The 25,138-nt window shown below is 62.3% G+C and overlaps 1 protein-coding gene across 1 annotated transcript in view; it reads right to left on the bottom strand.

Moving 5' to 3' along the window:
• Positions 1-24,139, bottom strand: part of LOC144772223 (sodium/potassium-transporting ATPase subunit alpha-1) — an 86,178-nt gene extending 62,039 nt beyond the window's left edge. The window contains exon 1 of the mRNA XM_078656370.1: positions 24,012-24,139. Within this exon, the coding sequence (XP_078512496.1) occupies positions 24,012-24,050 (39 nt within the window). The 5' untranslated portion in view covers positions 24,051-24,139. The remainder of the gene's footprint in view (positions 1-24,011) is intronic.
• Between the last annotated feature and the right edge of the window lie 999 nt (positions 24,140-25,138).

The following is a 25,138-nucleotide window of genomic DNA, read 5'->3' as shown; positions in this document are numbered from 1 at the left end:
TCACTGCAGGGATCCCTGGCCTAGTGTTCACTGCACTGCAGGGGGGACTGAGCCGAATGATTCTACCATGCATTGCCCTACAGGGGTCCCTGGGCTAGTGTGCACTGCACCACAGGGGTCCAGCGTAATAATTCTACCGTGCATTGCAGAGGTCCCTCCCTGGTCTAGTGCGCTACAGGACTCCATCCTAATGATTAGACTGTCCAGTGCACTGCAGGGGTCCAGCATAATGATTCTACCATTCACTGCACGGGTCCCTAGCCTAGTGTGCACTGCACTGTTCCAGTCCAATTCTACCATGCACAGCACTATAGGAGTCCCTAACCTAGTGTGCAGTGCACTACAAAAGTCAAGCATAATGATTCCATTGTGCACTGCACGACAAGCGTCCCTGGCCTAGATTGTCCTGTGCTACAGGGCTCCAGCTCAATCGTCCTACTGTTCACTGCACTGCAGGGGTCCCTGGCCTAGTGTGCACTGCAATACGGGGTCCCAGCTGGATTCTACCTTGTATTGTAGGGGTCCCTGGCCTAGTGTGCACTGCAATACGGGGTCCCAGCTGGATTCTACCATGTATTGTAGGGGTCCCCGGCCTAGTGTGCACTGTGCTACAGGAGTCCAGGCTAATGATTCTACCGCTCACTGCACTGCAGGGGTCCCGGTCCTATTTTGCACTGCAAAAATCAAGCATAATGGTCCTACTATGCACTTCACCACAGGGGTACTTGGCTAAGTGTGCACTCTGCAGGTCCCTGGCGTAGTGTGCACTGCACTACAGGGGTCCCGCTTAATGATCCCACCATGCACTGCACTAGGGGTCTCTGGACTAGTGTACACTTCACTGCAAGAGTTCAGCATAATGATCCTACTGCGCACTACACTGCAGGGGTCCCTTGCCCAGTGTGCACTGCACTACAGGGGTCCTGCTTAATGGTCCCACCGTGCACCACACTAGAGTTCCCTGGCCTAGTGTGCACTGCACCACAGCGTTCCTGACCCTTCATACCACAGGAGCTTCAACCTACTCTTAACGCTGTTGAGGGTAACAAGGGCACAGGACCACCAGGCTCGTCAACATCACCCCAACTCTTATTTTTTGTATTTTATTTGCAGACATACAGAAAGATATCAGCGAACTATCAGTATTCCAGCTGTTTATCCGAAACAATGCACCCTACAGTCAGTAGAGCAACACACGGCCATTTAGCCCACAACCCAGAGGTCTGGCGGCAATTATCGTTCGGGCGCTGAACAGTCAAGTGCATCAACAAGCATGAGCATCTAATGGACATTTCAAGTGTCTACATTTTCTTGTTTTACCCCCTCCCTCCCTCTAATAAACCAATCAAACAGTACGAGAGAGAAAGTAACAAACAATACAGCCTAAAAAGTAGCAGCAGTTACACTTCAGATTTCCCCCCCTCCACCCTCCTCACAGCCAGTAGATTCTCTCATAAGTCGAAGCCTCAAGAGGTCTATGCCACACGGCACCCCTCAAGGTCATCTTGTTGCATCCCATCCTATGCAGTAGTATAAAGTATTCTGTGTGTTGGCCTACAGTCAATATATACCCCCCTCACAGCCCCCCGTCCAACCCGTGATAGTGGTGCCACTTGGACCAAACTTTCCGGAATTTTCGGGGACACCCCCTTGCCTTATAGGTAACTCTTTCGGCTGCCATATAGAGATCTAGTCCCCTCTTCCATTCTTCCAATCCTGGGGGTTCGGGAGCCCCCCAGTATTTAGCGATGTCTCTCTTGGCCACAACCAAAGCGAGGACCAGGAATGTAAGAAGTGGGCGAGCTAGGTCCACTTCATTGGTCATGCCCAGCAGTGCCAGTTTAGGCTCCTGTTGGATCGGAACCCCCAAGACCTCCTCAAGTTCCCTGAATACCCGAGTCCAGTACGTTTGTATTGTGTCGCATGCCCAAATAGTATGATAAAAGTTACCTTCAGAGTGATGGCATCTAAGACACGGAGTCTATTTTCCCCATTTTACAAAGGCGTACTCTATCATAGTAGGTTTGATGGAGCACATTGAATTGGATAAGTCGCAATCTCGATTTGATTGCCACCTCCCGAGGGTGCATCAGCACTATCTCCCAGTCTAGATCTTCCATGTCCTAACATCACCCCAACTCTTGGGCTCCTGACCGAGGCCTGTAGATAAAGGACCACAGCCCTGTACTACAGGGTGAGGAACCCCAAGATACAGACACAGGAAACACATGCACAACATTCCCAGCAATGCACAAACCACCCCAAAGGCGTGTGCGAAGGCCAAGGATCCAGACGGGCTCACGTTGCGGGCCGAAACATGTTGGCATTCTGAAGAGGGTAACACTGAATTACTAGTGCTCAGAATAAACCCTGTATGGTTCACGATTTTATTTTGAACCCCAGGTACCCCATGAATAAACGTATTGTTTGGGTATACCTGTAGGTATTTTTAACATCACTCATCTGGTTCCCTGCAGGGCCAGTTAACATTTTATATAAGAACTCCCATAACCTCTTTGGCTGAGCCCGCCCGGTAGTACCATCTCACCTGGGTGTGGAAAGACACCTTTGATGAAGCATGTCACGATAAGTGAGTGAGGAGTCTTCTCCAATATCTTTGGATAGCCCATCACCTTAACATATTTGGTGGCAAAACAAACCACATCTGTGGGACCCCTTTGCACCTTTCCCTTTCTGTCCTCTTTTGTGGCTTTTGATGGTCTGGACATCTTTAATGGATACTCAGACACCAGCAGTTGCCTTTTTGTGATGAGATTGTACCTGGGAGATTGCACCTGACCTGCTTCTCTCACTTTCTATTGTTAACAGGAACGCCAAGGATAACAGCCGAGGAGTTTTGATAGCTCAGATTGTATCCAACGCGACTCCCGATTTTATCCTCACGGATAACACAGTGGGCTCCTTGCCTACTGCTTAGCAGCCGACAGGACCCGTGAACCGTAACCAGAAAGCTTGTGCGCCTATAACTATAAAATACGATATACGAGCTCTTTATTCGCATTTTACGTTTCACGAGCAGCTCCTAGTCCAGCTGACCTCAGAAGAGACTTGGGCTCACCTTCATTCATGGAGGAGTGTGGCTCAATGGTTAGAGCGGCAGACCCTGATGCAGAGTTCTGGCCCGGGACCAGGGTTCGATTCCCGCCTCGGCGGGGTCTCGGGCTCAATTTCCTCGGACCTGTTAATTCTCACCTCGGTGCCTATTCTAATCACGGGCCCCACGCTGCAACTCTGGGCAATAGCTTGCTTAGCCTCCACACCGGCCCCAACAGCGCTAGGATGCCTGGCTTCACCTTGGGGGTGCCCAGGAGTGGACACTTCACAGGGAGAGCCAGGAGGGGTTCCACAGCGGTATGAGTATCAGCGCCAGGAAGCCGAATAGGCGATACCGCAAGGTGACCGTCTGGTGACAGTGCGCTCTATAAGTACCATGACATTTACATTCACAGGCCTTGGGGGGAGAGGGGGGCACTGAATAAATGACATAATTAGGCTCCTGATAGGCTCGGAAAAGTCAGAACGCTCAATTGCTCGTTATAAAAATGTGGCGTTATTTTTATGATGCACAAAATAGTTTTTGATATTCATTATATTTCATGTGCGAAGACAGTAGTTTTTTGGTGCATGTTGATGTGAGGTCTATGTAAATTGTGTTGTGTGTGCTGTGTATGATTTTATATCATTAAGGATAATGGGGCGACCCGGTGTCCCTCAGAACCTGGGTATTAGTAATATAGGAAACAATTGGTTCTTTCGGGAGATACAAATGGTGTGATTTTAGGATGAGAATTTGATGCATACATTTAGAAATGTAAATGTAGGGGGGGAAAAAAGAATGGATTTAGAAGAAGTCTGAAGATAAAGGGTGATCATATTAATTTGGTTTCGTGATCACAGATTAAATCAGGTGTGGTAAATTAAAGTTGGTACAGGCACGTGACGTTGAGTCTACCCACCCATCCGTGTAGGCCCGCCAAGCCTGGCTACCCACCCACCCACCCACCCACCCGTGCAGGGCCTCCACGCCTGGCTACCCACCCTCCCACCCGTGTAGGGCCTGCACACCTGGCTACCCACCCACCCGTGCAGGGCCTCCACGCCTGGCTACCCACCCACCCGTGCAGGGCCTCCACGCCTGGCTACCCACCCACCCGTGCAGGGCCTCCACGCCTGGCTACCCACCCACCCGTGCAGGGCCTCCACGCCTGGCCACCCGTGCAGGGCCTCCACGCCTGGCCACCCTCCCACCCGTGCAGGGCCTCCACGCCTGGCTACCCACCCACCCGTGCAGGGCCTCCACGCCTGGCTACCCACCCACCTGTGCAGGGTCTCCACACCTGGCTACCCACCCACCCGTGCAGGGCCTCCACGCCTGGCCACCCACCCACCCGTGCAGGGCCTCCACGCCTGGCCACCCACCCACCCGTGCAGGGCCTCCACGCCTGGCTACCCACCCGTGCAGGACCTCCACACCTGGCTACCCACCCGTGCAGGGCCTCCACGCCTGGCTACCCACCCATCCGTGCAGTGCCTCCACACCTGGCTACCCACCCGTGCACAGCCTCCACGCCTGGCTACCTACCCACCCGTGCAGGGCCTCCACACCTGGCTCCCCACTCTCCCACCCGTGCAGAGCATCCGCGCCTGGCTACCCACCCACCCGTGCACGGCCTCCACGCCTGGCTACCTACCAACCCGTGCAGGGCCTCCACGCCTGGCTACCCACCCTCCCACCCGTGTAGGGCCTGCACACCTGGCTACCCACCCACCCGTGCAGGGCCTCCACGCCTGGCCAGTGTAGGACCTCCACGCCTGGCCACCCACCCACCCGTGCAGGGCCTCCACACCTGGCTACCCACCCATCCGTGCAGTGCCTCCACACCTGGCTACCCACCCATCCGTGCAGTGCCTCCACACCTGGCTACCCACCTGTGCACGGCCTTCACGCCTGGCTACCTACCCACTCACCTGTGCAGGGCCTCCACGCCTGGCTACCTACCCACCTGTTTAGGGTCTCCACGTCTGGCTACCTACCCACCCGTGTACGGCCTCCACGCCTGGCTACCTACCCACCCGTGCAGGGCCTCCACGCCTGGCTCCCCACTCTCCCACCCGTGCAGAGCCTCCGCGCCTGGCTACCTACCCACCCGTGCAGAGCCTCCGCGCCTGGCTACCTACCCACCCGTGCAGGGCCTCCACAGGTACCTATGCTAGTGTGAACAGTGATTCCCTCCCCCAGCTCCCCACTGCCTCCAAAACCGTCTCGCTTTACAAAGACAAGTACGGCACAACCGACCATAAAGACCAAGGGCTGATTGATGAAAGGCACGGGGGGGTCAACTTTACTCCTGCACAGCTACTCCCCTTTGGAGAGCGGGTCCAGTCTTCAGAGGAGTGCCAGGGAGCGCCATGTGTGTCCCTGGACATCTGCGGCAGATTTCCGTCTGTACTCTTATGCATATTATTTGCCCACACTTAATGTGGACCAGGGGTGAGAGGATGGGGGTAGGGCGTGAACTGCAACCCCCGTTTAGTTGCGTTTCTTTAGGCCTCGCCTAGCAGACGTGCCGTCTAGTTCCACGGGGCCTATTGTGAGGTACAGTGGGCTTACAACCCTCCCACTCCCTACGATTGGTTGGCTTGATTGACACTCACGTGCCGGGCTTCTTGATTCGATGGCTTGCCTTACTGTGCTTGCGTTTGTCCCTCCTCTGAAGCATAACCATGTTCTGATCCTTTCGGTTGCCAGACTTGCATCCTTCTACTGCTCATAGTTATGTAGCTGCCTTTTTAGGTCTCGCCTGTCGATGCGCATGCGCATCGAGCAAGGCGAGAGTATTGCGAGTTATCCACTCTTTATCCACACTGCAAGGAATCGTGGCGATTCCTTGCAGTGCCCGTGACTTTTAAGCTCAATGCGCATGCGCATTGAGCTTAAAAGCGCGTGCACGTCCGTCTTTGTTTACCCGCTCCGCCCCCTCCCCTTCCCGCCGTCTCACATTTCCCCTGTCGCACTTCTCCTCCCCCCTCCCCTCTCTTCCCTCCGTCTTGTTTATTGTACCCGCTCCGCCCCCTCCCCTTCCCGCCGTGTCGCATTTCTCCTCCCCCCTCCCCTCTCTTCCCTCCGTCTTGTTTTCATCTTTAGATCGGGGCTGGTAGGGCTATTAACAGTTTCCCTAGGTAATGGTACATTCAAGAATTTTATTTTCTAGTCCGAAATGTTCACAACTGATACTAACAATCTGCAGATCAGCAATGTACAATCCCAGTGTATAATTCCGTAACTCAGCACAAGCCAAGCAGCACGTAAAGAGGTTGAAACTTCACTGTTCAGCTGTCTCTTGTGAACGAGCCCGGTTAAAACATTACACTACGATTTCTACGATGTACATACTTCTGAGAATGAAAGTCATATTGCAGTTGTCAGAGAGCATTATTTCATCTATTATTGGCTACTGAAATTACTGTTTAAAAGTATCAGCTAGCCTTGCATTCTTAATGTGGAGTGGTGAAACGGCTCGCCTGAGACCTGTAAACTAACATGAATCTTCCCTCTTACATACCATGGCATACTTTAAACATTAAAAGAGTTTTAGACTGGACACGGCACACACAAACACAGAAGACCACACAGGGGCACCTACGAATTAGTCTTCATTCTATACATGATTTAAATAAGGTTAGAAAACGGACAACTGCTTTTCTACTAAGCCAACTCAAAATAGGTATTAGCTGGTTGAGAACATTGGAATAGTAAATGGAAAATTAACATCCGTAAACAGGAACCAGACTCAAAATGTTGCTGTCTCGCTGTGGTGCTCTCTCTGCCCTGCAAATCTCTGGCCGTTTTCCCGCTCTATCAACTCCCAGTGGTATTTATGCTATAGCCCCCTCCTGTGGTATTTCTGCCCCCCATAGCTTTGCGGTCCCTCACTCACCCTCAACCCCTCACCCTCACTCACCCTCACCCTCACTCACCCTCAACCCCTCACTCACCCTCACTCACCCTCACTCACCCTCACTCACCCTCACTCACCCTCACTCACCCTCACTCACCCTCACTCACCCTCACTCACCCTCACTCACCCTCACTCACCCTCACTCACCCTCACTCACCCTCACTCACCCTCACTCACCCTCACTCACCCTCACTCACCCTCAACCCCTCACCCTCACTCACCCTCACTCACCCTCACCCTCAACCCCTCACCCTCAACATCAACCCCTCACCCTCACCCACCCTCACTCACCCTCACTCACCCTCACTCACCCTCACTCACCCTCACTCACCCTCACTCACCCTCACTCACCCTCACTCACCCTCACTCACCCTCACTCACCCTCACACAGTGGAATAGGTCTCGGAGCATTTGAGTTAGAGCTTTTAGAAATGTTTATGGTTTTTTTTTTAATTCTTTAGCATTGGCTACAGGAAACAAAAATGCTAAAGATTTACAAAAAAACCCATAAACAATTCTAAAAGCACTAACTCTAATGCTGCGAGACCTATTGCATTTCCAATGCTTGTTTCATTCAGCGCTCTATGAGAGTGCATGTGTTTGCTAGCTGTCTCTTAGGTCGTGCTTCACTCCTCAAATAACCCTGTGCTGTCTTGCACCGCCCCCAACCCTCCCAGCTGGTCTAAAAATTCAGCAGCATGGATATTTTTGGTGGGCTATGGCTGAAGCGCCGTTTATTACATCTTGTATTTTGTTCAAACTCCTGCATTCCTCACATTGTGTGAGCTCACAAGCTTTGGCACCCACAGGCTTCATTGGGCCTGGGTGAAGGTTATCTGCAGCACTCAGCTGGCATCTGAGGCAGAAGGTATACTTAGCACGACACTTCTTCTGGAGGCATAGAAATCTGCTCTCTGGGCGGCTCGGGACACCACATGGCTGAATCCTCTGGAGGTAAATTAGGCCTCGACAACCATTTGACATGACATTCTGACAGGCATTCTTTTTCGTTTCTGTTGCAAGTTTCCAGAGTGAAAACTATTTCAGAAGTAAAAACACGCTATTTATGACTATTGTAAACATTGAATTCAATGTACAGTTTTAAGATACCATAAGATATATGCAATTATTTTTCCACTAGTACTTTTATATATTTTTTACATCTGTATGTATGTTTTCATACTTTGCAAACATAAGCAAATCCAACTGCTTGGCATGCCCATTATTAAGGTGCCAACTCATGACTACCAATGTGAAGGTATTTTTTCTGTGTTTATTCCTATTCACCTTAGATATGGCTTTGGACAAGGAGGTGGGGGTGTACCTCATTGGGGGGGCATCATTGACATGCACTTTTTGGAACACTTGTGTTTATATCCAAGATGAAAATCTAGCACAAAACGAATACTCGCCACCTGGGCCCTTCCGAGGGCTCCCACAACACCACCACCGCCACCTGGGCCCATCCGAGGGCTCCCACAACACCACCACCGCCACCTGGACCCTTCCGAGGGCTCCCACAACAGCACCACCGCCACCTGGACCCTTCCGAGGGCTCCCACACCACCACCACCACCGCCACCTGGGCCCTTCCGAGGGCTCCCACACCACCACCGCCATCTGGGCCCTTCCGAGGGCTCCCACACCACCACCGCCACCGCCACCTGGGCCCTTCCGAGGGCTCCCGCACCACCACCGCCACCTGGGCCCTTCCAAGGGCTCCCACACCACCACCACCACCACCACCGCCACCTGGGCCCTTCCAAGGGCTCCCACACCACCACCACCACCACCACCACCACCACCACCTGGGCCTTTCCGAGGGCTCCCACAAAACCACCAACGCCACCTGGGCCCTTCCGAGGGCTCCCACACCACCACCGCCACCTGGGCCCTTCCGAGGGCTCCCACACCACCACCACCGCCACCTGGACCCTTCAGAGAGCTCCCACACCACAATCACCGCCACCTGGGCCCTTCCAAGGGCTCCCACACCACAATCACCGCCACCTGGGCCCTTCCAAGGGCTCCCACACCACCACCGCCACCTGAGCCCTTCCGAGGGCTCCCACACCACCACCAACGCCACCTGGGCCCTTCCGAGGGCTCCCACACCACCACCAACGCCACCTGGACCCTTCCGAGGGCTCCCACACCACCACCAACGCCACCTGGACCCTTCCGAGGACTCCCACAACACCACCAACGCCACCTGGGCCCATCCGAGGGCTCCTACAACACCACCACCAATGCCACCTGGGCCCTTCCGAGGGCTCCCACACCACCACCAACGCCACCTGGGCCCTTCCGAGGGCTCCCACACCACCAACGCCACCTGGACCCTTCCGAGGGCTCCCACAACACCACCAACGCCACCTGGACCCTTCCGAGGGCTCCTACAACACCACCACCAATGCCACCTGGGCCCTTCCGAGGGCTCCCACACCACCACCACCGCCACCTGGACCCTTCCGAGGGCTCCTACAACACCACCACCAATGCCACCTGGGCCCTTCCGAGGGCTCCCACACCACCACCACGCCACCTGGGCCCTTCCGTGGGCTCCCACACCACCACCACCGCCACCTGGGCCCTTCCGAGGGCTCCCACAACACCACCACCAATGCCACCTGGGCCCTTCCGAGGGCTCCCACAACACCACCACCAATGCCACCTGGGCCCTTCCAAGGGCTCCCACACCACCACCACCACCGCCACCTGGGCCCTTCCAAGGGCTCCCACACCACCACCACCACCTGGGCCTTTCCGAGGGCTCCTACAAAACCACCAACGCCACCTGGGCCCTTCCGAGGGCTCCCACACCACCACCACCACCGCCACCTGGGCCCTTCCGAGGGCTCCCACACCACGACCACTGCCACCTGGACCCTTCCGAGGGCTCCCACACCACAATCACCGCCACCTGGGCCCTTCCAAGGGCTCCCACACCACCGCCACCTGAGCCCTTCCGAGGGCTCCCACACCACCACCAACGCCACCTGGGCCCTTCCGAGGGCTCCCACACCACCACCAACGCCACCTGGACCCTTCCGAGGGCTCCCACAACACCACCAACGCCACCTGGGCCCATCCGAGGGCTCCTACAACACCACCACCAATGCCACCTGGGCCCTTCCGAGGGCTCCCACACCACCACCAACGCCACCTGGGCCCTTCCGAGGGCTCCCACACCACCAACGCCACCTGGACCCTTCCGAGGGCTCCCACAACACCACCAACGCCACCTGGACCCTTCCGAGGGCTCCTACAACACCACCACCAATGCCACCTGGGCCCTTCCGAGGGCTCCCACACCACCACCACCGCCACCTGGACCCTTCCGAGGGCTCCTACAACACCACCACCAATGCCACCTGGGCCCTTCCGAGGGCTCCCACACCACCACCAATGCCACCTGGGCCCTTCCGTGGGCTCCCACACCACCGCCACCTGGGCCCTTCCGAGGGCTCCCACACCACCGCCACCTGGGCCCTTCCGAGGGCTCCCACACCACCGCCACCGGGGCCTTTCCGAGGGCTCCCACACCACCACCACCTGGGCCCTTCCGAGGGCTCCCACACCACCACCACCTGGGCCCTTCCGAGGGCTCCCACACCACCACCACCGCCACCTGGGCCCTTCCGAGGGCTCCTACAACACCACCACCAATGCCACCTGGGCCCTTCCGAGGGCTCCCACACCACCACCAATGCCACCTGGGCCCTTCCGTGGGCTCCCACACCACCACCACCGCCACCTGGGCCCTTCCGAGGGCTCCTACAACACCACCACCTGGGCCTTTCCAAGGGCTCCCACACCACCGCCACCTGGGCCCTTCCGAGGGCTCCAACACCACCACCACCGCCGCCACCTGGGCCCTTTCAAGGGCTCCCACACCACCGCCACCTGGGCCTTTCCGAGGGCTCCCACACCACCGCCACCTGGGCCCTTCCGAGGGCTCCCACACCACCGCCACCTGGGCCCTTCCGAGGGCTCCCACACCACCACCACCGCCGCCACCTGGGCCCTTTCAAGGGCTCCCACACCACCGCCACCTGGGCCTTTCCGAGGGCTCCCACACCACCGCCACCTGGGCCCTTCCGAGGGCTCCCACACCACCGCCACATGGGCCCTTCCGAGGGCTCCCACACCACCACCAACGCCACCTGGACCCTTCCGAGGGCTCCCACACCACCACCAACGCCACCTGGACCCTTCCGAGGGCTCCCACACCACCACCAACGCCACCTGGACCCTTCCGAGGGCTCCCACACCACCACCAACGCCACCTGGACCCTTCCGAGGGCTCCCACACCACCACCAACGCCACCTGGACCCTTACGAGGGCTCCCACAACACCACCAACGCCACCTGGGCCCATCCGAGGGCTCCTACAACACCACCACCAATGCCACGTGGGCCCTTCCGAGGGCTCCCACACCACCACCAACGCCACCTGGGCCCTTCCGAGGGCTCCCACACCACCAACGCCACCTGGACCCTTCCGAGGGCTCCCACAACACCACCAACGCCACCTGGACCCTTCCGAGGGCTCCTACAACACCAATGCCACCTGGGCCCTTCCGAGGGCTCCCACACCACCACCAATGCCACCTGGGCCCTTCCGAGGGCTCCCACACCACCACCACGCCACTTGGGCCCTTCCGTGGGCTCCCACACCACCACCACCGCCACCTGGGCCCTTCCGAGGGCTCCCACAACACCACCACCAATGCCACCTGGGCCCTTCCAAGGGCTCCCACACCACCACCACCACCACCACCGCCACCTGGGCCCTTCCAAGGGCTCCCACACCACCACCACCACCTGGGCCTTCCCGAGGGCTCCCACAAAACCACCAACACCACCTGGGCCCTTCCGAGGGCTCCCACACCACCACCGCCACCTGGGCCCTTCCGAGGGCTCCCACACCACCACCACTGCCACCTGGACCCTTCCGAGGGCTCCCACACCACAATCACCGCCACCTGGGCCCTTCCAAGGGCTCCCACACCACCACCACCACCGCCACCTGAGCCCTTCCGAGGGCTCCCACACCACCACCAACGCCACCTGGGCCCTTCCGAGGGCTCCCACACCACCACCAATGCCACCTGGGCCCTTCCGAGGGCTCCCACACCACCAACGCCACCTGGACCCTTCCGAGGGCTCCCACAACACCACCAACGCCACCTGGACCCTTCCGAGGGCTCCTACAACACCACCACCAATGCCACCTGGGCCCTTCCGAGGGCTCCCACACCACCACCACCGCCACCTGGACCCTTCCGAGGGCTCCCACACCACCACCAACGCCACCTGGGCCCTTCCGAGGGCTCCCACACCACCACCAACGCCACCTGGGCCCTTCCGAGGGCTCCCACAACACCACCACCTGGGCCTTTCCGAGGGCTCCCACACCACCGCCACCTGGGCCCTTTCCGAGGGCTCCCACACCACCGCCACTGGGGCCTTTCCGAGGGCTCCCACACCACCGCCACCTGGGCCCTTTCAAGGGCTCCCACACCACCGCCACCTGGGCCCTTTCAAGGGCTCCCACACCACCGCCACTGGGGCCTTTCCGAGGGCTCCCACACCACCACCAATGCCACCTGGGCCTTTCCGAGGGCTCCCACACCACCACCACCGCCACCTGGGCCCTTCCGAGGGCTCCCACACCACCACCACCGCCACCTGGGCCCTTCCGAGGGCTCCCACAACACCACCAACGCCACCTGGGCCCTTCCGAGGGCTCCCACACCACCACTGCCACCTGGACCCTTCCGAGGGCTCCCACACCACAATCACCGCCACCTGGGCCCTTCTGAGGGCTCCCACACCACAATCACCGCCACCTGGGCCCTTTCAAGGGCTCCCACACCACCACCAATGCCACCTGGACCCTTCCGAGGGCTCCCACACCACCACCGCCACCTGGACCCTTCCGAGGGCTCCCACACCACCACCACCACCGCCACCTGGGCCCTTCCGAGGGCTCCCACACCACCACCACCACCACCACCTGGGCCCTTCCGAGGGCTCCCACACCACCACCACCTGGGCCCTTCCGAGGGCTCCCACACCACCACCACCACCTGGGCCCTTCCGAGGGCTCCCACACCACCACCACCACCACCACCTGGGCCCTTTAGAGGGCTCCCACACCACCACCAACGCCACCTGGGCCCTCCCGAGGGCTCCCACACCACCACCAACGCCACCTGGGCCCTTCCGAGGGCTCCCACACCACCACCACCGCCACCTGGGCCCTCCCCGAGGGCTCCCACACCACCACCACCGCCACCTGGGCCCTTCCGAGGGCTCCCACACCACCGCCACCTGGGCCCTTCCGAGGGCTCCCACACCACCACCACCGCCACCTGGGCCCTTCCGAGGGCTCCCACACCACCACCACCGCCACCTGGGCCCTTCCGAGGGCTCCCACACCACAATCACCGCCACCTGGGCCCTTTCAAGGGCTCCCACACCACCACCAATGCCACCTGGGCCTTTCCGAGGGCTCCCACACCACCACCACCGCCACCTGGGCCCTTCCAAGGGCTCCCACACCACCACCGCCACCTGAACCCTTCCGAGGGCTCCCACACCACCACCGCCACCTGGACCCTTCCGAGGGCTCCCACACCACCACCGCCACCTGGACCCTTCCGAGGGCTCCCACACCACCACCACCACCGCCACCTGGGCCCTTCCGAGGGCTCCCGCACCACCACCACCACCTGGGCCCTTCCGAGGGCTCCCACACCACCACCACCACCTGGGCCCTTCCGAGGGCTCCCACAGCACCACCACCACCACCACCTGGGCCCTTCAGAGGGCTCCCACACCACCACCAACGCCACCTGGGCCCTCCCGAGGGCTCCCACACCACCACCAACGCCACCTGGGCCCTTCCGAGGGCTCCCACACCACCACCACCGCCACCTGGGCCCTTCCGAGGGCTCCCACACCACCACCACCGCCACCTGGGCCCTGAGGGCTCCCACACCACCACCACCGCCACCTGGGCCCTTCCGAGGGCTCCCACACCACAATCACCGCCACCTGGCCCCTTTCAAGGGCTCCCACACCACCACCAATGCCACCTGGGCCTTTCCGAGGGCTCCCACACCACCACCACCGCCACCTGGGCCCTTCCAAGGGCTCCCACACCACCACCGCCACCTGGACCCTTCCGAGGGCTCCCACACCACCACCGCCACCTGGGCCCTTCCGAGGGCTCCCACACCACCACCACCACCACCACCTGGGCCCTTCCGAGGGCTCCCACACCACCACCACCACCTGGGCCCTTCCGAGGGCTCCCACACCACCACCACCACCTGGGCCCTTCAGAGGGCTCCCACACCACCACCAACGCCACCTGGGCCCTCCCGAGGGCTCCCACACCACCACCAACGCCACCTGGGCCCTTCCGAGGGCTCCCACACCACCGCCACCTGGGCCCTCCCGAGGTCTCCCACACCACCACCACCGCCACCTGGGCCCTTCCGAGGGCTCCCACACCACCACCACCGCCACTTGGGCCCTGAGGGCTCCCACACCACCACCTGGGCCCTTCCGAGGGCTCCCACACCACCACCAACGCCACCTGGGCCCTTCCGAGGGCTCCCACACCACCGCCACCTGGGCCCTCCCGAGGTCTCCCACACCACCACCACCGCCACCTGGGCCCTTCCGAGGGCTCCCACACCACCACCAACGCCACCTGGGCCCTTCCGAGGGCTCCCACACCACCGCCACCTGGGCCCTCCCGAGGTCTCCCACACCACCACCACCGCCACCTGGGCCCTTCCGAGGGCTCCCACACCACCACCACCGCCACTTGGGCCCTGAGGGCTCCCACACCACCACCAACGCCACCTGGACCCTTCCGAGGGCTCCCACAACACCACCAACGCCACCTGGACCCTTCCGAGGGCTCCTACACCACCACCGCCACCTGGGCCCTGAGGGCTCCCACACCACCACCACCTGGACCCTTCCGAGGGCTCCCACAACACCACCAACGCCACCTGGACCCTTCCGAGGGCTCCTACAACACCACCACCAATGCCACCTGGGCCCTTCCGAGGGCTCCCACACCACCACCACCGCCACCTGGACCCTTCCGAGGGCTCCTACAACACCACCACCAATGCCACCTGGGCCCTTCCGAGGGCTCCCACACCACCACCAATGCCACCTGGGCCCTTCCGTGGGCTCCCACACCACCGCCACCTGGGCCCTTCCGAGGGCTCCCACAACACCACCACCTGGGCCTTTCCGAGGGCTCCCACACCACCGCCACCTGGGCCCTTCCGAGGGCTCCCACACCACCGCCACCGGGGCCTTTCCGAGGGCTCCCACACCACCACCACCTGGGCCCTTCCGAGGGCTCCCACACCACCACCACCTGGGCCCTTCCGAGGGCTCCCACACCACCACCACCGCCACCTGGGCCCTTCCGAGGGCTCCTACAACACCACCACCAATGCCACCTGGGCCCTTCCGAGGGCTCCCACACCACCACCAATGCCACCTGGGCCCTTCCGTGGGCTCCCACACCACCACCACCGCCACCTGGGCCCTTCCGAGGGCTCCTACAACACCACCACCTGGGCCTTTCCAAGGGCTCCCACACCACCGCCACCTGGGCCCTTCCGAGGGCTCCAACACCACCACCACCGCCGCCACCTGGGCCCTTTCAAGGGCTCCCACACCACCGCCACCTGGGCCTTTCCGAGGGCTCCCACACCACCGCCACCTGGGCCCTTCCGAGGGCTCCCACACCACCGCCACCTGGGCCCTTCCGAGGGCTCCCACACCACCACCACCGCCGCCACCTGGGCCCTTTCAAGGGCTCCCACACCACCGCCACCTGGGCCTTTCCGAGGGCTCCCACACCACCGCCACCTGGGCCCTTCCGAGGGCTCCCACACCACCGCCACATGGGCCCTTCCGAGGGCTCCCACACCACCACCAACGCCACCTGGACCCTTCCGAGGGCTCCCACACCACCACCAACGCCACCTGGACCCTTCCGAGGGCTCCCACACCACCACCAACGCCACCTGGACCCTTCCGAGGGCTCCCACACCACCACCAACGCCACCTGGACCCTTCCGAGGGCTCCCACACCACCACCAACGCCACCTGGACCCTTACGAGGGCTCCCACAACACCACCAACGCCACCTGGGCCCATCCGAGGGCTCCTACAACACCACCACCAATGCCACGTGGGCCCTTCCGAGGGCTCCCACACCACCACCAACGCCACCTGGGCCCTTCCGAGGGCTCCCACACCACCAACGCCACCTGGACCCTTCAGAGGGCTCCCACAACACCACCAACGCCACCTGGACCCTTCCGAGGGCTCCTACAACACCAATGCCACCTGGGCCCTTCCGAGGGCTCCCACACCACCACCAATGCCACCTGGGCCCTTCCGAGGGCTCCCACACCACCACCACGCCACTTGGGCCCTTCCGTGGGCTCCCACACCACCACCACCGCCACCTGGGCCCTTCCGAGGGCTCCCACAACACCACCACCAATGCCACCTGGGCCCTTCCAAGGGCTCCCACACCACCACCACCACCACCACCGCCACCTGGGCCCTTCCAAGGGCTCCCACACCACCACCACCACCTGGGCCTTCCCGAGGGCTCCCACAAAACCACCAACACCACCTGGGCCCTTCCGAGGGCTCCCACACCACCACCACCACCGCCACCTGGGCCCTTCCGAGGGCTCCCACACCACCACCACTGCCACCTGGACCCTTCCGAGGGCTCCCACACCACAATCACCGCCACCTGGGCCCTTCCAAGGGCTCCCACACCACCACCACCACCGCCACCTGAGCCCTTCCGAGGGCTCCCACACCACCACCAACGCCACCTGGGCCCTTCCGAGGGCTCCCACACCACCACCAATGCCACCTGGGCCCTTCCGAGGGCTCCCACACCACCAACGCCACCTGGACCCTTCCGAGGGCTCCCACAACACCACCAACGCCACCTGGACCCTTCCGAGGGCTCCTACAACACCACCACCAATGCCACCTGGGCCCTTCCGAGGGCTCCCACACCACCACCACCGCCACCTGGACCCTTCCGAGGGCTCCCACACCACCACCAACGCCACCTGGGCCCTTCCGAGGGCTCCCACACCACCACCAACGCCACCTGGGCCCTTCCGAGGGCTCCCACAACACCACCACCTGGGCCTTTCCGAGGGCTCCCACACCACCGCCACCTGGGCCCTTTCCGAGGGCTCCCACACCACCGCCACTGGGGCCTTTCCGAGGGCTCCCACACCACCGCCACCTGGGCCCTTTCAAGGGCTCCCACACCACCGCCACCTGGGCCCTTTCAAGGGCTCCCACACCACCGCCACTGGGGCCTTTCCGAGGGCTCCCACACCACCACCAATGCCACCTGGGCCTTTCCGAGGGCTCCCACACCACCACCACCGCCACCTGGGCCCTTCCGAGGGCTCCCACACCACCACCACCGCCACCTGGGCCCTTCCGAGGGCTCCCACAACACCACCAACGCCACCTGGGCCCTTCCGAGGGCTCCCACACCACCACTGCCACCTGGACCCTTCCGAGGGCTCCCACACCACAATCACCGCCACCTGGGCCCTTCTGAGGGCTCCCACCACCACAATCACCGCCACCTGGGCCCTTTCAAGGGCTCCCACACCACCACCAATGCCACCTGGACCCTTCCGAGGGCTCCCACACCACCACCGCCACCTGGACCCTTCCGAGGGCTCCCACACCACCACCACCACCGCCACCTGGGCCCTTCCGAGGGCTCCCACACCACCACCACCACCACCACCTGGGCCCTTCCGAGGGCTCCCACACCACCACCACCTGGGCCCTTCCGAGGGCTCCCACACCACCACCACCACCTGGGCCCTTCCGAGGGCTCCCACACCACCACCACCACCACCACCTGGGCCCTTTAGAGGGCTCCCACACCACCACCAACGCCACCTGGGCCCTCCCGAGGGCTCCCACACCACCACCAACGCCACCTGGGCCCTTCCGAGGGCTCCACACCACCACCACCGCCACCTGGGCCCTCCCCGAGGGCTCCCACACCACCACCACCGCCACCTGGGCCCTTCCGAGGGCTCCCACACCACCGCCACCTGGGCCCTTCCGAGGGCTCCCACACCACCACCACCGCCACCTGGGCCCTTCCGAGGGCTCCCACACCACCACCACCGCCACCTGGGCCCTTCCGAGGGGCTCCCACACCACAGTCACCGCCACCTGGGCCCTTTCAAGGGCTCCACACCACCACCAATGCCACCTGGGCCTTTCCGAGGGCTCCCACACCACCACCACCGCCACCTGGGCCCTTCCAAGGGCTCCCACACCACCACCGCCACCTGAACCCTTCCGAGGGCTCCCACACCACCACCGCCACCTGGACCCTTCCGAGGGCTCCCACACCACCACCGCCACCTGGACCCTTCCGAGGGCTCCCACACCACCACCACCACCGCCACCTGGGCCCTTCCGAGGGCTCCCGCACCACCACCACCACCTGGGCCCTTCCGAGGGCTCCCACACCACCACCACCACCTGGGCCCTTCCGAGGGCTCCCACAGCACCACCACCACCACCACCTGGGCCCTTCAGAGGGCTCCCACACCACCACCAACGCCACCTGGGCCCTCCCGAGGGCTCCCACACCACCACCAACGCCACCTGGGCCCTTCCGAGGGCTCCCACACCACCACCACCGCCACCTGGGCCCTTCCGAGGGCTCCCACACCACCACCACCGCCACCTGGGCCCTGAGGGCTCCCCACACCACCACCACCGCCACCTGGGCCCTTCCGAGGGCTCCCACCCACAATCACCGCCACCTGGCCCCTTTCAAGGGCTCCCACACCACCACCAATGCCACCTGGGCCTTTCCGAGGGCTCCCACACCACCACCACCGCCACCTGGGCCCTTCCAAGGGCTCCCACACCACCACCGCCACCTGGACCCTTCCCAGGGCTCCCACACCACCACCGCCACCTGGGCCCTTCCGAGGGCTCCCACACCACCACCACCACCACCACCTGGGCCCTTCCGAGGGCTCCCACACCACCACCACCACCTGGGCCCTTCCGAGGGCTCCCACACCACCACCACCACCTGGGCCCTTCAGAGGGCTCCCACACCACCACCAACGCCACCTGGGCCCTCCCGAGGGCTCCCACACCACCACCAACGCCACCTGGGCCCTTCCGAGGGCTCCCACCCCACCGCCACCTGGGCCCTCCCGAGGTCTCCCACACCACCACCACCGCCACCTGGGCCTTCCGAGGGCTCCCACACCACCACCGCCACTTGGGCCCTGAGGCTCCCACACCACCACCTGGGCCCTTCCGAGGGCTCCCACACCACCACCAACGCCACCTGGGCCCTTCCGAGGGCTCCCACACCACCGCCACCTGGGCCTCCCGAGGTCTCCCACACCACCACCACCGCCACCTGGGCCCTTCCGAGGGCTCCCACACCACCACCAACGCCACCTGGCCCTTCCGAGGGCTCCCACACCACCGCCACCTGGGCCCTCCCGAGGTCTCCCACACCACCACCACCGCCACCTGGGCCCTTCCGAGGGCTCCCACACCACCACCACCGCCACTTGGGCCCTGAGGGCTCCCACACCACCACCAACGCCACCTGGACCCTTCCGAGGGCTCCCACAACACCACCAACGCCACCTGGACCCTTCCGAGGGCTCCTACACCACCACCGCCACCTGGGCCCTGAGGGCTCCCACACCACCACCACCTGGGCCCTTCCGAGGGCTCCACACCACAATCACCGCCACCTGGGCCCTTCCGAGGGCTCCCACAGCACCACCACCACCACCACCTGGGCCCTTCAGAGGGCTCCCACACCACCACCAACGCCACCTGGGCCCTCCCGAGGGCTCCCACACCACCACCAACGCCACCTGGGCCCTTCCGAGGGCTCCCACACCACCACCACCGCCACCTGGGCCCTCCCGAGGTCTCCCACACCACCACCACCGCCACCTGGGCCTTCCGAGGGCTCCCACACCACCACCACCGCCACCTGGGCCCTTCCGAGGGCTCCCACACCACCACCACCGCCACCTGGGCCCTGAGGGCTCCCACACCACCACCACCGCCACCTGGGCCCTTCCGAGGGCTCCCACACCACAATCACCGCCACCTGGCCCCTTTCAAGGGCTCCCACACCACCACCAATGCCACCTGGGCCTTTCCGAGGGCTCCCACACCACCACCACCGCCACCTGGGCCCTTCCAAGGGCTCCCACACCACCACCGCCACCTGGACCCTTCCGAGGGCTCCCACACCACCACCGCCACCTGGGCCCTTCCGAGGGCTCCCACACCACCACCACCACCACCACCACCTGGGCCCTTCCGAGGGCTCCCACACCACCACCACCACCTGGGCCCTTCCGAGGGCTCCCACACCACCACCACCACCACCACCTGGGCCCTTCAGAGGGCTCCCACACCACCACCAACGCCACCTGGGCCCTCCCGAGGGCTCCCACACCACCACCAACGCCACCTGGGCCCTTCCGAGGGCTCCCACACCACCGCCACCTGGGCCCTCCCGAGGTCTGCCACACCACCACCACCGCCACCTGGGCCCTTCCGAGGGCTCCCACACCACCGCCACTTGGGCCCTGAGGGCTCCCACACCACCACCTGGGCCCTTCCGAGGGCTCCCACACCACCACCAACGCCACCTGGGCCCTTCCGAGGGCTCCCACACCACCGCCACCTGGGCCCTCCCGAGGTCTCCCACACCACCACCACCGCCACCTGGGCCCTTCCGAGGGCTCCCACACCACCACCAACGCCACCTGGGCCCTTCCGAGGGCTCCCACACCACCGCCACCTGGGCCCTCCCGAGGTCTCCCACACCACCACCACCGCCACCTGGGCCCTTCCGAGGGCTCCCACACCACCACCACCGCCACTTGGGCCCTGAGGGCTCCCACACCACCACCTGGGCCCTTCCGAGGGCTCCCACACCACCACCGCCACTTGGGCCCTGAGGGCTCCCACACCGCCACCGGGGCCCTTCCGAGGGCTCCTACAACACCACCACCGCCACCTGGGCCCTGAGGGCTCCCACACCACCAACACCGCCACCTGGGCCCTTCCGAGGGCTCCCACACCACAATCACCGCCACCTGGCCCCTTTCAAGGGCTCCCACACCACCACCAATGCCACCTGGGCCTTTCCGAGGGCTCCCACACCACCACCACCGCCACCTGGGCCCTTCCAAGGGCTCCCACACCACCACCGCCACCTGGACCCTTCCGAGGGCTCCCACACCACCACCGCCACCTGGGCCCTTCCGAGGGCTCCCACACCACCACCACCACCTGGGCCCTTCCGAGGGCTCCCACACCACCACCACCACCTGGGCCCTTCCGAGGGCTCCCACACCACCACCACCACCACCACCTGGGCCCTTCCAAGGGCTCCCACACCACCACCGCCACCTGGACCCTTCCGAGGGCTCCCACACCACCACCGCCACCTGGGCCCTTCCGAGGGCTCCCACACCACCACCACCACCTGGGCCCTTCCGAGGGCTCCCACACCACCACCACCACCTGGGCCCTTCCGAGGGCTCCCACACCACCACCACCACCACCACCTGGGCCCTTCAGAGGGCTCCCACACCACCACCAACGCCACCTGGGCCCTCCCGAGGGCTCCCACACCACCACCAACGCCACCTGGGCCCTTCCGAGGGCTCCCACACCACCGCCACCTGGGCCCTCCCGAGGTCTCCCACACCACCACCACCGCCACCTGGGCCCTTCCGAGGGCTCCCACACCACCACCACCGCCACTTGGGCCCTGAGGGCTCCCACACCACCACCAACGCCACCTGGACCCTTCCGAGGGCTCCCACAACACCACCAACGCCACCTGGACCCTTCCGAGGGCTCCTACAACACCACCACCGCCACCTGGGCCCTGAGGGCTCCCACACCACCACCACCGCCACCTGGGCCCTTCCGAGGGCTCCCACACCACCACCAACGCCACCTGGGCCCTTCCGAGGGCTCCCACACCACCGCCACCTGGGCCCTCCCGAGGTCTCCCACACCACCACCACCGCCACCTGGGCCCTTCCGAGGGCTCCCACAACACCACCACCACCTGGGCCCTTCCGAGGGCTCCCACACCACCACCACCGCCACTTGGGCCCTGAGGGCTCCCACACCACCACCTGGGCCCTTCCGAGGGCTCCCACACCGCCACCGGGGCCCTTCCGAGGGCTCTGTATTGTGCCGCGCTCGCTCCTCTCCCAGAAGCCCCCATTCCTGCCCACGAGCAGCTTTGTGAAACGCACCATTCCATGAACCGGGTGCACTTAAAATCAACTTGAGTAGCAGAAGAAAGCTGCGCCAGGCTTCGAGCAGCGAGTTCGGAGGGATTTTAAGAAAGCAGAGTGTGTGTATGTGTGTGTATATCTATATATATCTATATATATATATATATATATATATATATATATATATATATATATATATATCATTGAAGCCCCGCTTCCTTTAGCGTGCCTCAAAGCCAAGGTCCGTGGTGCAGACATTGTGTCCCGCGCTCTACTGCAAGGAAGAGAACGCTGCCTTCATCATAAAATACACTAATCATGAGGGTTGAGCGGGGCCTGGTGCCGCTGCACCTGCTGCACCCGGCCCAGACACGCGTTGACCAGAGCAGCGCTCTGTGAATAGATCAAAGGAAGGATACACTTGGACAGCGGCTCGCACCACACACTCCCCGACCCCGTGGGAAGGAGTGAGACGCCCCGAGTGTGCAATGTTTGCAGAGGGCATTATGCCCCCCCCCCCCCCCCCGGGGGCCCCTCCAGTCTTAAACTCGTACAGAGGAGAGTTGTGGTTCTAATCAATGACGACAACGTTTAACTTGCAACACTTAACTGATTCAATGAACGGACGCCACACTTCAACCACACTAACAGCTACAAGAGAGGTGCCCGTGGGTGCCACGCCCCACACCAGCGCACTAAGTGCAGCATATGACAGGGTGAACTACAGGTCCCAGAATGCAGCGCGCTCGTGGCAGCCAGGTACACCAGCTGCTGATTGATGCACAAGGCAGGTGTGCGAGCCTCGCCAGGGCTGGCTGCGCCCTGCTGGGGGGGTGGGGGGGGTCTTCTGTTAACAAGCCCCCCCTCAGGCATGCCCAGGGCCCCCCCCGGCGCGGGGGCCGGTGCCAGACACGGGAGCCCCGCCGGGGGCCAGGGTGAAACACAATGAACAGCAATCCCCAGAAAGGTCAATCCACTTAGAGCAGAGGCGGGGGCGGCGGGGGGGGGGGCAAAGTGCATTAGCATTGAATGCCCCCCCAGGGCACACAATGAGCTCGAGACCTGTCACTGATGCGATTACCTCCTCCGGGGGGCGGGGGGGCCCCAGGGCACGGCTTTGTATGTAAACCCCGGGCTCTGCCCACTCACGGGCACATCCTATAGCACACAGCGCCAAGGCACCCGCCTCTAGGAGCTTCACAGGGGACCGGATGCACCGTGGGTGGGGGCACCAAGGGCAGCTGCAGGAGGGGAGGGGGGCGTGCACTTTGGGGTGCCTCGAGGAGCCCGAGGTGGGGTGAAGCGCTCGATCTGAGCCTCGCCTGCAGTGTACAGAGTCACTGCTCCGGTGGGGCTGGGGCAGGGAGCAGCGGTCGGCACACACGTACGTCTCCGAGAGACCGGCGGGCCGGGGCAGGGACAGTCTCTGGAAGGCCAGTGTCGTCTGCTCGTACAAAGCGGGCGGAGCCCCACACCGGCACAAATTAACCCAGCCCCACCGAGCCGCTCTCAAGAGGTAAAACAAGTTATAAAGCGAATCGTTCAATGGGATTCACAGAAAACCTGCACACATTTCCAGAAGAGATATTTTAATTAACTTCTATATTTAGCCCCCAAATATGAACATTCAGTTTTAGCCCACCTTCCCGAGCAGCGGGTCCAGGCCTTGTCCGTCCTCCATTGGCCTCCGGCCTTAGCGTCGACCCGCCAAAAGTAATTTTTTAAATTTAAAAGAAAACCACACCGCTCTCATTAGGCCTTAAAGAGCCAGAGGAGTCCTATAAATCAGCGTTCTGCGGGGCACAACCCCCTCACTTTGATCCATTTCAGCTGTGGGCAGGTCAAGCCACGCCCACCCCGGTTGCATTCTGGTACTTGCAGTCCTGGGCAGCACAGCTCCAGACCGGTTCTTTGCGGCTCTGGGAAGTGTCGTGTTTTACAGTCGATGCAGCCAAGTCTACACCCAATCATACCTGTTTTGGCGCAATGCATGCTGGGAGTTGTAGGCCCATGTTTCTACCTCGATGAACTGCCACCCGCTCGCTGAGGACAAAGTGCCTCGAAGTGCAGGCGCCGGCGTGTCCCCAGCACCTGCTCAGGGAGGGACACTTGAGGCAAGTGCAGTGAGACTGAGTGTGCATGTTCATACTACTGCCAGCCACGTGTCCCCCGTCTGCCTCTTGCATTGGTGCACGTGGGCTCGTTTTACGCAACCTTATGCGCCCAGCTATGTCACGTGTTTCTTGTCCTTTCTTTTTCTTTGTCTAATGTGTTTTCGGCCCCACATTGGGCCGCTGTTAATGTTAGCTAATAAAAATCGACAATAAACATTCTTTTTTTTTTACGAATTCACCTCTCGAGTTCCCTGTACTGGATTTTTACCATATTGTTGATTGCATTTTTGGAGTGGGATTTTCCTTGTGTCGTTTGTGCTTCGGTACTTGTGAATTCGTGACACGTTTCCCTGAAGTCGAGGCTGGTTTCTCTGCCCTGGCTGCCGGGGGTGGGGCTGCTGCTGCCCATTGAGGCCTCTGCCCGGCCCAGCACGTTAGAGACCTCTGGAGGTCTGCACTGCCACCCACCCCAATCAATAATCCACTTTCTTACAGCGCTGCTGGGGACTCTTGGAGCCTCAGGGGGGATGGGAGTGGTCAGGGGCCGGTGGCCTTGTAGTGTTCTCCATGGCTGCCCTCGCCAGGTGTGCCCAGCTTGTGTCGTGTTCGGTGCGTGGAGATGCAGCAGGTGCAGATAGCGCCTAGCTCCTTCTGT

The sequence above is a fragment of the Lissotriton helveticus genome, chromosome 8, assembly GCF_964261635.1.
Source record: "Lissotriton helveticus chromosome 8, aLisHel1.1, whole genome shotgun sequence".
Taxonomy (NCBI): domain Eukaryota; kingdom Metazoa; phylum Chordata; class Amphibia; order Caudata; family Salamandridae; genus Lissotriton; species Lissotriton helveticus.
Note: the sequence above shows the minus strand (reverse complement) of the source record. Positions and strands in the feature narration are given on the sequence as shown.